General features: G+C 44.6%; 1 protein-coding gene across 3 annotated transcripts in view; it reads left to right on the plus strand.

Annotated features, from left to right (window-relative positions):
• The window catches only part of LOC115476924 (sialoadhesin-like), a 110,977-nt gene that overhangs the window by 7,834 nt on the left and 89,616 nt on the right, over window positions 1-13,527 (plus strand). For 2 of the 3 annotated variants that reach the window (XM_030213509.1, XM_030213511.1), the window contains exon 3: window positions 2,612-2,974. In XM_030213509.1, the coding sequence (XP_030069369.1) occupies window positions 2,612-2,974 (363 nt within the window). The remainder of the gene's footprint in view (window positions 1-2,611; window positions 2,975-13,527) is intronic. The other variant, XM_030213510.1, reaches the window with a different exon arrangement.

Raw genomic sequence — 13,527 nt, forward strand, 5'->3', positions numbered from 1 at the left:
ACTGTTTCAAACCTGTCTTCTTGTTTTAGAGGTTGCCAGCAATGAACAGCAAGTCACAATCATGAAATAATAGACAGCATGTCATTAATGTTTTCCATTTTGTTTCAAATGAATACACTCTTAGGGCCTTGTTTACTAAGGTGCACTAGCATTTTTAGTACTCGCTAATGCTAGAGACACCAATATGGGTGTCTTTTTAGTACTAGCGTGTGCTAATTTTTAGTGTGTGCTAAACGCTAACATGCCTATAGCGTGGCTTAGTAAACAGGGCCCTAATCTGTTATTTCAACAGACCAGGTGAAACCTGGATTTTCAGTGGCAAATAACCAGTTACAGTCACAGTGGTCCGAGGGCAGGGTCAGGGCACAGATAGAAGTTACTTGGTTAGAGGCGATTTTCAGTCTGCTAATGAGGCAACTCCCTAGATAAAGTTTAAGCAGGAAAAAGGCTGTCCTAATATTGTCAGTTGGTGATCCAGTTACCAGTGTGAATATTGGTTGGCATTCAGCTAATTTCCAGCAGCTGCCGAATATCCAGATATTCAGAACTGTTGCCTGGATTAGGCCCACCACCATCTAATATCCAGGTCACATTCAGCTCATGGCAGTCATCAGCTTATAAAATGCAGACCACCTTGAGCTGAATATTGGCCATTAATTTTCAAATCAATGTGGTTTATTTTCAAGGGATAAAAGGCAGACCCCCATCTCTGTGGGTTAAATTTCCTGAAAATTTTTCGAAGTGAAAGTATGCTCAGACTTTACCTTCGAGAACTGATGCAAAGAGGGGCATTTTCGATATGACGTCTAAGTCTGAATTTGGACATTTTACAAAAAATATCCAAATTTAGAACAGAAAAGTAGGTCATTTTCAACCCCCCCCCCCCCCCCCCCATCTATCTTTCCCTTTCGAAAATACTGTTTGGAAAAATATTTTGTAATTTGAATGATTTATTTTTGTTCCATTTTCAAACAAAAAAAATGTCCAAATGCAAAACGTACAAAATACACAAGAAACTCCACAATAGAGTGAAACCATTCACATGTTCTAAGTGTGGTACAAGCTTTGGTTGTAATGCAAATCTCAAAGTGAATCACAGAATCCACACAGGAGAGAAACCATTTGCATGCATAGAGTGTGGTAAAAGCTTTGGTCAGATGGTAAACCTCACAATGCACCAGAGAATACACACAGGAGTGAAACCATTTACATGTTCTGAGTGTGGTAAAAGCTTTGGTTGGAAAGAAAGCCTCACAAGACATCGGAGAATCCACACAGGGATGAAACCATTTACATGCACTGAGGAAGTAAAAGCTTCAGTTGTATTGGGACAGGTAATTAGGGAATGTACACTCTTGTTATGAAGTATGGAAAATAGCACTTTGGTATTTAGATATATGTAATGAGACCTCCTTTGTATCTATAGATCTGAATTCAAAGCTCAAATCTACTGATAAATAATAGACACAAGGCTCAGATGTTATTAAAAAAATAGAAAGCTTGGCATCAGATAGAATAGTGGAAAAGTGACATCCCAGGAAATCAATAGGGCATACTTGGGGGCACTGCAGTGGACTTTACAAAATGTTCCCAGGTACACATCTCACCATTGCTCCCTTACCTTGTCTGCTGAGCCCCCCAAAACCCACTACCGCCAACTGTAAACCACTACCATAGCCCTTACAGATGAAGGGAGCACCAATATGTGGGTACAGTGGGTTTCTGGTGGGTTTTGGAGGACTCACAGTTTCCTCCACAAGTGTAACAGGTAGGGGGAAGTAGAAGCCTGGGTCCACCTGTCTGCAGTACACTGCACCACTACTAGACTACTCCAGGGACCGGCATGCTATTCTAATGGACCTGAGTACAACATCAGAGGCTGGCAAGTAATATTTGTAATCACATTTTTTTTTGGGGGGGGGGAAGGGGTTAGTGACACTGGAGGTAGTAAAGGCACCTTTTTGTGTGGAGTGGAGGAGTAGCCTAGTGGTTAGTGCAGTGGACCTTGATTCTGGGGTAGTGGGTTCAATTCCCTCTGCAGCTATTCATTTTAAAAAGAGTTCTATCTCCAAACATCTATGTTTTAGTCCTGGACGTTTTTGTTTTGTTCCATTATGGCTGAAAAACATCTAAATCCCGCCCTGAGCACGCCCCTGAAATGCTCCCTTGAGATTTGGATGTACTTCTGATGGACTTCAGAGAAAAACGTCTAAAAAGAGATTTGAAAATACTGATTTGGACTTTTTTGTGAGAAAAACGTCCAAATGCAGACATGTCACTTTTTGGACATTTTTCTCGTTTGAAAATGAGCCTGAAAGTCAGCTAACTTTGCATCTTTGTGTATACTTGGTGCTTTAGAGCCTCTGTAGTTGCTGAGTAATGGAGGGTAATGGACTTTTAAGAGATAATTCAAACGGCACATTATAGGAGCAGATTTTAGTAGTAATAAACCACCTTTATTTCCTATTCCACTACTCATGATGTATTGTAAGCCACTTTGAGCCTGCAATAAATAAATAAATAAATATTCTCCCATGAAACTGCCTGCAGCAAAGCAGGACTCAGGGGGAAATGGGACAGAAAAATAATACAGTATTTAATCTCCTCTTAGCTTCCTTCATAGGTTCGTTCTCTCAGTCGTGGTCAGTCTGGATGCCAAGCTCTATCCAAGCTCTGAAGGACTCCTGTGTGGTCATACCCTGCAATTTCACCTACCATGGATACAACAGAAACTTCAGCATTGCCTGGTATCTGTACAGAAGTGTTAGTTACCCCATAGTTTATAATAGCATAGATTCCCAGTCAGTGGAAAAAGAGTTCAAGGACCGTACAGCTTTTGTTGGTAATATGGAAAACAAAAACTGCTCACTACAGATAGACAAAGTGAGAGGTACAGATGAGGACCAATATTACCCCATCATCAATGAAGATAGGTACAGATTCTGGGATTACAGAGCTCAAGTCAAAGTATCAGGTAAAATGTTATAAAGTGCAATAAAACTCATGTCAGATACAGCAAACCATTTAGCTTGAGTTATTTATCATGTTGAGAAATTTCTTTCTAGGAGCTGCCTGTGATTTTCATCATAAGTTTCATTAAACCTATGCTGGTTGTTCTTTGCAGATCCATTTTAGTTTGGCGTGTTGACTGGTTAATTAATGAAATGGGGAGCCCCTCATTTCCTTACACTACTAAGTACGTCTTAGTACCCTCTCTCAGCAGCAGAGCTATAACATGGTAACATAGTAGATGACCACAGATAAAGACTTGAATGGTCCATCTGGTTTGCCCAACAGTCATACATTATTAAACCAATAATAAATGTGATATAAAATACTTGATTCTGAACTTTCTTCGGTATTTTTGACACATAGACCATAGAAGTCCACCCAGCACTGTCTTTATGTTCCATACACTGGAGTTGCCATCAAAGCCCACTCCAGCCTAACAGAATCCATTTTGTCATATACAGGACACAGACTGTAAAAGTCCACCTGGCATTGTCTTCACATTCCAACCACTGGAGCTGCCATCGAACTTCTCTCCAGCCCATCCCAAACTGTCTTGCCATAAATGGGACACAGATCTTACAAATCTGATGGGCATTGGCCTTAGTTCTTCACGGGAGGTGGTGCAGGTAAAAATGGTAATGGAATTCAAAAATAAGTGGGATAAACACAAAGGAATCCTGTTGAAAAGGAATGGATCCACAGAAGCTTAGCGGAGATTAGGTAGCAATACTGATAATTGGGAAGCAAAGCCAGTGCTGGGCAGACTTCATATGATCTATGCCCTGAAAATGGCAAAATCAAATCAAGGTCAGGTATACAAATGAAGTATCACATACCATGTGTAATGAGTTTATCTTGTTGGGCAGACTGGATGGACTGTACAGATCTTTATCTGCCGTCATCTACTATGTTTCTACTATGTTCACAGCTGGAGTCGCCATCTAAACACCACTCAACACATGCAGTCATTTAAGTATTTTTTTATACCATCCATTTTCTAATTAATGATCCTCTGTGTTCATCGTATGCCTTTTTAAATTCTGTCACTGTTTTTATCTCCAACACCTCCTTCGGGAGAGCATTCCAGGAATCGACCACCTTCTCTGTGAAAAAGGGTTTCCTGACATAACTCCTAAGTGTAAGCAATAGAATATTCAAAGGTGCAGCTAAATCCGTGTAGTGAAATAAAAGCACTTGATCCTCAAGAGTGGGTATGAGAATAAGCTTTATTCAAAGACTCGACACAGGTCATGTTTCAGTGAATGCCTGCTTCAGGGGTCCATAAAATAAACAATAAAACATAGATATATTTTTTAAATGACCAACAATGGAAATGGGTACAATATTATAACATTATGAAGGCTGGCAATTATCTTTTTAAGAGGAATAAATATAGTACAACTCACTTAAGAGGTTAAACATACAATTTTCTGGCACGAAGTTCTGTATTTTACATAATCAAAATCTCATATGGATAGATAAGTAAAGCTGAACAAATAAATCATACAATTACTGGCCATGGTTATTATTTGATGAATTTCTGTGTAATATGATCCAACATGTGTCCAATTCTAATAAGGCTTAAAATACATAAATGTAAAAATTTTAAAAATTAAAGAGCATGCTTTGTACTGTAATGTACAAACATAAAGCAACATATGCATAAAACTGATATGCCCCTTGGGAGGCTGCTACGTTATATATATGTTGTTTTATTACAGAGTCCAAGTAAGTTTGCACGCTTAATATATGCAGTACACATTTACACTATCCATGTCAGTTATGAATGTTATTCTCATTTCTATGACGCTTTACTTCTACGCATATGCATTTTCAAACTGTGTGCATTAATCATCTATACACTTTGATATACATAACGCTTGTCTTAGTCCCATAGATGACACAACTAAGGACTATGGATTTCTGTTATAAGAAATTGTAGATGTTTATGTAAATTATTTCAACTTCTATATTTTATTTCTGTTATCATGATTAGTTTCTGAGCGCTTTGTTTTGCCCACACACCCAGTGCACACTATGTTCATTTCAGTCCTATGAATGATAAAATGTTGGTTTTTTTTTTAATAGTAGAGAGGACATGTGGGGTCCTTTTACTAAGGTGTGCTAACAGATTTAGCATGTGATAATGATTACTATGCACTAAATGATAAGATGTCCATAGGAATATAATGGGCTTCTTATCATTTAGCACACACTAATTATTAGTATGTGCTAAATCCGTTAGTGCACCTTAGTAAACAGACCCCTTAGGGTTCCTTTTACAAAACAGCACTATCGAATAGCATGTGCTGAATGTGAAGAAGCCCATGGGAATTGAATGGGCTATTTTGCATTTAGTACGCCGTTAATCAATAGCACTACTTTATAAAAGGAGCTATTAGTGTTTTAATAATAATATAAATTGCATTTTTAAATGTATCAGTTTTATGCACATGTTGCTTTATGCTTGTAATTTATAATACAAACCAGCTCATTTTCGAAAGCGATCACCAGCCATCTTCTGACACAAATCGGGTGATGGCCAGCGACAGGGCCGTGCCAACACGGTAAGCAAGGTAAGCATGGCAGGGGGCGCTTCCCTCTGGGGGGCGCCGCCGCACCATGCTCACCTCGCTCGCCCTCCCGCTCCCACTGTTCAACTGCCCGCCCCCTTCCCCCCCCCCCCCCCCCAACATCCCTTTTCTTTTTTTTTTCCCTTTTTAAATTTACCTCCGTGGCGGTTCCGGCAACGCAGCGTCAGTGAAGGAGGCGGCGCTCCCGACGTTTCTAGCCTTCCCTTCGCTGTGTTCCGCCTTCTTCTGATGTCATTTCCTTGACGTCAGAAGAAAGCGGAACACAGCGAAGGGAAGGCTAGAGACGTCGAGAGCGCCGCCTCCTTCACTGACGCTGCGCTGCCGGAACCGCCACGGAGGTAAATTTAAAAAGAAAAAAAAGAAAAGGGATGTTGGGGGAGAGAAGAGGGCGGGCAGTTGAACAATGGGAGCGGGAGGGCAGGGGAGAGAGAGAGATGAGAGCATGGATGCGAGGGGGGGGTCATGGAAGAGAGAGAGGGGAATTGCTGGAAAAGGATGAATGGAGGGGGCAGGGGACAGAGGAGCATGGATGGGCATGGATTGGGAGGGCAGGGCTCAGGGAGAGAGGGGAATTTATTTATTTATTTATTTATTTTATTTTATTGCATTTGTATCCCACATTTTCCCACCTATTTGCAGGTTCAGTGTGGCTTACAATAAGTTGTGAGTAATAGAAATACAATTGGTCATAATACGATTATGGGTACATTGTGAAGAGTTGTGGGAAGACAAAGTCAAAGTCAAAATATCAACTAGGAATAGAAACAATGGAATGTGACAATGGGGAAATGATAGGGCGATAGGACAATAACGAAAGGATATTAGGGTGTAACAGTTTTATCTGTGAGTGTGGTTTTAAGTGTGGTGAGAGTATGGGGAAGAGAATTCAGAAGAGAGTGAATTGGGTGCTTTTCTGTAGTGTGTGTGAGTTCATGTGTTTTGGTCCTTGCAGTAGATGTTCTCAAAGAGATGAGTCTTCAGTAGTTTGCGGAAGTCGGTTGCAGTATTGAGAACTTGTTGAGATAGTTTGTGAGTTGTTTGGTTACCATCCCTTCGGTTATTTTGGTTATTAGTGGTATTGATGCTACTGGTCTGTAGTTGGTTATTTCACTTGCATTTTTCTTTGTGTCTTTAGGTATGGGGTGAGTAAAATGTTTCCTTTTCTTTTGGGAAAAGTCCGTTTTGTAGCATGAAGTTCACGTGATTCGTTAGGTCTATTATGAATTGTTGAGGAGCTGATTTCATGAGGTTGTTTTGGGCAGATATCTAGTTTGCATTGGGATTTGGTGAATCTTTGAGCGTTTAGAGATGAGGTCCTCTGGCAGTAATTCAAATTCGGTCCAGATCCTGTTTGCTGGATATATTCCATCTTCTGGGTCTAGACAGTTTAGGAGTATGGCGTATTCAATGGGGCTGGTGGGTATTTTAAGTCGTGGTTGTATGATTTCTCCTTGAAGTATTTTGCGAGTTCGTCGGCCCCTGGTATATCTTTGCTGTTGTTTGTAACTGGTGTGGTGTCTAGCAACTTATTTACAAGGTAGAAGAGTTTGTGTGTCTTTGTAGTTTGGTCCAATCATTGTTTTGTAGTGTAGTCTTTAGTCTGTTTTATGGTGTATTTGTATTTCCTCCGAAGTGATTTCCAGGCATTCAGTGTGTGTTCATCTTTCTTTTTGTTCCATGCGCGTTCTAGTTTCCTGGCTTGTGTTTTGAGTTTTTCAGTTCTTCGGTGAACCATGGATTCCGTTTATTCTATGTGATGTTCTGGTTTGGATAGGGGCAATTGTGTCTAATGTTGTCTTACATATGTCATCCCATTCTTGGAGGAATTGAATGGTGTCCTGCGTTTGTTGACCATTCATTTTGGTAGACCTGTTGCCAGAATGTTGTGGGGTCTATTTTCCTCTCTTGGTGTATGTTGTCCGTTCGTGTTTGTTGCTTGCGTTTCAGTGTATTTTTCGCCAGCGGAGGGAGACATTTGCTTTATGGTGGTCTGTCCATGGTGTGGGTGTCCATTTTGTGTCTGTAAGTAGGAGAGTTGAGTCTGGGTCGAATTTGTGTGTGATGATGTCTAGTGTATGTCCTTTCTCGTGTGTTGGTTGATTGTTAGGTGCGTGTAAATCCCAGAGTTTTAAGAATTCTTTGCACTCTTGTGTGCCTGTTGAGGTGTCGTCTTCGAGGTGTAGGTTAATGTCTCCTATTATGAGGATGTTTGAGGCCGAGACACATGTGTTGGAGATGAAGTCCATGAGGTGCGTCTGGGAGTCTTTCCATTTTCCTGGTGGTCTATAAAATAGGATTGCATTGAGGTGTCCTTGTAGGTTTGGATGAGTGATTCTTGTTGAGGCGATTTCGAGTTGTGGTGAGGTGGATTCGCCAGTGGTTGTGGTGGTGAACTCGGATTTGTAGATTATGGCTATTTCGCCACCTCTCTTTCCTTGTCTTGTCCAGTGGGTGATTTTGTATTCTGGTGGGCAAGTCTCTATGATGGCGGGGTCTGTAGGGCCATGGAACCAGGTTTCCGTGATGAATAAAAGGTCTAGATTCTCTGCGGTAATCCAGTCTAGTATGTCTACTGAGTTTTTTACTGCAGATCTGGCGTTAATGTATCCTATTCGGATTGAGCGTTATGGTTCTATAGGGAGATTGGATGTGTTTATTTTAATTAGTTGTCTGTTTACTCGGTGGTTGAATTTGTCATTGTTGTTGTTGTTTTTTTTCTCTTTCTGTTGATGATGTTCATATGTGGAAGTTTTTTCTCTTGGTTGGTTATTGTGTTTTTGGTCTGGTGAGTTGTTGGTAGGTTGTAGGTAAGAGTTGGTGAATTGTGGTAGGGTTGCTGTTGATGTTGGGGGTGGTCAATGCGTGGTAGATTATGGGAATGAGATAGATTATTATCAGTAGCTGGTTAGTGTTCATTTTGGATTTTTGTGGACGTTATTCGTGTGGGTATTGGGTATTGTTGGTGGTATCAGTGATTTTTGTGGGTAGTATTCGGGGGAGTGTTGGGCGGTGTTGGTGATATCAATGGTGCATCAACTGTCTTGTTAATTGGTCCGTACCAGTGGTTGGATCAACAAAATATGGCAGTGCATAATACTAGTCGTGCTTAACCTAAGTTTAGCAAACATTTAAGAGATATATAAGTTATTGTGATTTGGAAGGTCTAGCAAGCAGTTAAGAGTTCTTTCAATTGCAGGTACTTAGAACTTTTAGAAATAAGGCAGCTAGAAGTAAGGCTTAGAAGCAATACAATAAGAGAGGCTTTTAGCATGTGTTTTCAGGTAGTAAAGCAAGTAAACATTTAGCTAGCATTTAAGTAATCATTATAGCAGTCGAGTAGCAGCAGCATTATGTTGCAGCAGTCAAGTAGCATCAGCGTTAAGCAGTTAAGGCAGCAGAGCAAAGCAAGTGAAGCTTTTATGCTAGCATTTAAATAATAATAATCAATGTGGTAGTCAAGTGTCAGCAGCGATTAAACAGTTTACCATTTATCGGGTCTGCTGTTGGTTGGCAATGTATTCCAGTCAATGTAACATGTCTCGTGTACTCTTCATTGGTCGTTCGGTGCTCTGCGAGATCGTGGGGTGTTGGGCTTCGCCAGCGGTGAACTAAGATCTCTGGATCGGGTCGCGGGATGCTAGCGGTGGAATTGAATTCCTGGACTACATGTCTCGCTGGCCTCGTGATGGCTGGGAGGCCTCCCGTCCCGATCTCGTCGGCTCTCAGCTCGCAGTGATCAGTCCCTGCCTTCGGGCCTTTCTGGAGCTGAACTTTCCAGCCGGTTCTGGTGAGTCAGGGGCGGGTTGGATGTGGGAGACCCGATCTTGGTGTCTCGCTGTCCCCGGAGCTCCACCTGGTCCCTCTCTGCGGGGGGGGGGGGGGGGGGGGGGGGGGGGGACTTGTGGTCTGGCCTAGGAAGCGCCGCAGTCCTCCGCGTTGCAGGGTCACCGGCAGCCTCGGTGTTCGACTCCTCGGGAGGCCGCTTGTCAGCTCCCCGATTCTAGTAGTGCTTTCCGCGCTGGGGTCTGACGCCCAGGCAGCCCCGGTCTCGATCTGGGCGCCCTCGATCAGGGTCAGCAGAGCCGAGCAGCGATCCACGACTTTTCCAGCCGTCTGGTGCCAGGGACCGCTCCACGAGGCAGGCAGACCACCAGTTTCAGACTTGCTCTCTTATACTATGTCTCAGCGAGGCCGCCGCGGCCCCTGCTGACCTCTTTTCGGCTCTGGGTCGGCTCCGGTCCGGCACGGAATGGCGCGTGATGAACTAGGTTGGTCCAATTCCTCGGAACCTCGGGAGCTCACTTCGGAGCTCCTTACCTGTCGGCCATATTGATATGCTGGCCATATTGATATGCTGGATATTGCTGGAAAAGGATGAATGGAGGGGCAGGGGACAGAGGAGCATGGATGGGCATGGATTGGGAGGGCAGGGCTCAGGGAGAGAGGGGAATTGCTGGAAAAGGATGAATGGAGGGGGCAGGGGACAGAGGAGCATGGATGGGCATGGATTGAGAGGGCAGGGCTCAGGGAGAGAGGGGAATTGCTGGATAGAGATAAATGGAGGGGGCAGGGGACAGAGGGGCATGGATGGGCAATGGATTGGGAGGGCAGGGCTCAGGGAGAGAGGGGAATTGCTGGAAAGGGATGAATGGAGGGGGCAGGGGACAGAGGAGCATGGATGGGCATGGATTGGGAGGGCAGGGCTCAGGGAGAGAGGGGAATTGCTGGAAAAGGATGAATGGAGGGGGCAGGGGACAGAGGAGCATGGATGGGCATGGATTGGGAGGGCAGGGCTCAGGGAGAAAGGGGAATTGCTGGAAAAGGATGAATGGAGGGGGCAGGGGACAGAGGAGCATGGATGGGCAGGGATGGGGAGGGCAGGGCTCAGGGAGAGAGGGGAATTGCTGGAAAAGGATGAATGGAGGGGGCAGGGGACAGAGGAGCATGGATGGGCATGGATTGGGAGGGCAGGGCTCAGGGAGAGAGGGCAATTGCAGGAAAAGGATGAATGGAGGGGGCAGGGGACAGAGGAGCATGGATGGGCATGGATTGGGAGAGCAGGGCTCAGGGAGAGAAGGGAATTGCTGGATAGGGATGAATGGAGGGGGCAGGGGACAAAGGGGCATGGATTGGGAGGGCAGGGTTCAGGGAGAGAGGGGAATTGCTGGAAAAGGATGAATGGAGGGGAAGGGGACAGAGGAGCATGGATGGGCATGGATTGGGAGGGCAGGGCTCAGGGATAGAGGGGAATTGCTGGAAAAGGATGAATGGAGGGGGCAGGGGACAGAGGAGCTTGGATGGGCATGGATTGGGAGGGCAGGGCTCAGGGAGAGAGGGGAATTGCTGGAAAGGGATGAATGGAGGGGGCAGGGGACAGAGAAGCATGGATGGGCATGGATTGGGAGGGCAGGGCTCAGGGAGAGAGGGGAATTGCTGGATAGGGATGAATGGAGGGGGCAGGGGACAGAGGAGCATGGATGGGAGGGCAGGGCTCAGGGAGAGAGGAGAAATTGCTGGACATAGAGGGGAGGGAAGAAAGATGAAGGAGATGAAATGAGGGAAAAGGAAGAGAGGAGAAAAAACTGCACATGGATGAAGAAAATAGGCAGAAGCTGAGGACCAGAAATGAAGAAGAAAGGAGGAAAGGAAAGAAATAAATGGAAAGGAAGCCCTGGAAACGGAGTTAAGAGGACAGATAGCAGCAGAATCAGATACTGGGCCAGCATGATCAGAAAAAGAAAGTCACCAGACAACAAAGGTAGAAAAAAAATCATTTATTTTCATTTTAGTGTTTGGAATATGTCCACTTTGAGAATTTACATCTGCTATCTTATTTTGCAATGTATAGCAATTTGTTTCTAAGAATATTGCTGACACAATATCGACCTTAACTTATCAAAGGCCCCTTGACTTCCCCACCCCCCTGAGCGTGTTCGGGCTCTTGCTTTTCAACTTATCTGTTAGAGGGGCTGCTATTGAGGCGAAATGGGGAATAAACCTCTGATAGTAACCCACTATCCTGTCAGTGTGGCAAGTGGTGCGCGATCATTTTCATGGGGGGGAGGGCCGCCGCAGCCAACTGATAGTCTGCAGGGGGGCGCCAGAGACCCTAGGCACGGCCCTGGCCAGCGATCTCCTGATCCTGGCCAAATTGGTATAATTGAAAGCCAAATTTGACCGGCACCAACTGCTTTTTCGTCGCAGAGCCAGCCAACCTTCAAGGGAGGGTACAGAACCACTCCAATCTGGCTTTTGTCCCCTTCATTCAACTGAAACAGCACTTACTAAAGTCTCCAATGATCTATTCCTGGCTAAATCCAAAGAGCTCTATTCTATCCTCCTCCTTCTCGATCTTTCTACTGCTTTTGATACTGTTGATCACAGCCTTGACACGCTGTCCTCACTTGGATTTCAGAATTCTCTCTTGTGGTTTTCTACTTATTTTTGTAACTAGGTCCCCCTTCCAGGACCCAGCCGGGCTCAACCCTGCTTAGCTTCCTTCTTCACCTGACTGTTGCCTCGCTCCACACCACCTTGGCCTGTTCTGGGAACTCAGCGCCAGACCCCCTGAGAGCTTGCAGGACTTCCTCCTCTCTCTATTGTTTCCATAGAGGCTCAATCAAGGTAAAACGTTTATAGAAAAAAAGCTTTATTTCCTTGCTTTCATTCAGCATAGACACAAAAGGAAAACACCTTACTCCCAGGTTGTTAAGGTTTGTGCCAAAGTCTCATTCAGTGTTTAAACAGTCCATATAACTTCACTTTAGCCCAAAATTACTTCTTTTAGGGAACAGTACATTATCAGAAAGAAAACACCATAGCTTGGTAGGTTGCAGGCCCAGACCTTTCCAGTATGAAATAGTTTACACAGTCTTTCTTGCAGCACAGCTACACAGCTTTGGTCCCACCTGGTTCAGACTGGGGTTTCAATTGTGCCCAGCCCTCTTTCCTCCCAGGGGCTGCACCTGTTTCCTCTTTAGTAGAGATCTCCCCCAGCGCCTCAGTCTCTCTCCTCTGGTCTTCCACCAGAGCTCCAATCTCCATCTGTTCCTCCTCTAGTCCTTCAGTAACCTCCATTTATCCTCCTCTTCAACTTCCCCCGCCCCCAACCTCTCCAGCTGGCCCTCATCACCTTCCTCAGAGACCATTTCCCAATCTTCTATCTCCTCCCCTAACTCTTGCACAGCCGGGTGGGGAAGAGAGTGATTCTGGGACTGGTAGTTCCTTCTCTTCTTCCTTATCCCGGCCAACCTCTCTGCCTCCGGTAGCGCAGCTTTCTGAATGTGGGTGTTGTGCACATGAAGTCTGCCCTGTTGGGGTTCCCCGGCTGCCTGCACCCCCCTTCTGCGTGCCTTCCCGGATCCCCTTTCACCTACCCTCTCACATACCCCCATCCTCAACTGATTGCTAGGGACTTCTATTTCTTCACTAGCAATCCGTGACAGGACATCGGCATTGGTTAAAAATATATCTGTTTTAGTGTTTATTTTATAGACTCCTGAAGCAGCCATTCGCTGAAACACAGCCCGTGTCAGGTCTTTGAATAAAGCCTGTTCTTCATACCCACTCTTGAGGCCCGTGTGCTTTTCCTTCGCTATTACTTCTATGTCTGCCACCTGCAATCTCAGTTCATGTCCTCTAGTTTTACTGTTTCCTCTTCTCTGGAAAATATTTGTTTCAAACATCTGTATCATATCTCCCCCTATCCCTCCTTTCATCTACCAGCCTCTTCTCATATGTGTTTTGATGGAAGCCCCATACCATTTCTGTCACCTTCTTCTGGACCACTTCAATTCTTTCTACATCCTTAGCAAGATATGGTCTCCAAAACTGAACACGATAGTCCAGATGGGGTCTCACCACAGACTTGTACAGGGGCATCAACACCTCCCTTCTTCTGCTTGTTATGCGTCTCTCTATG

The sequence above is a fragment of the Microcaecilia unicolor genome, chromosome 8 (genome assembly GCF_901765095.1).
Source record: "Microcaecilia unicolor chromosome 8, aMicUni1.1, whole genome shotgun sequence".
Taxonomy (NCBI): domain Eukaryota; kingdom Metazoa; phylum Chordata; class Amphibia; order Gymnophiona; family Siphonopidae; genus Microcaecilia; species Microcaecilia unicolor.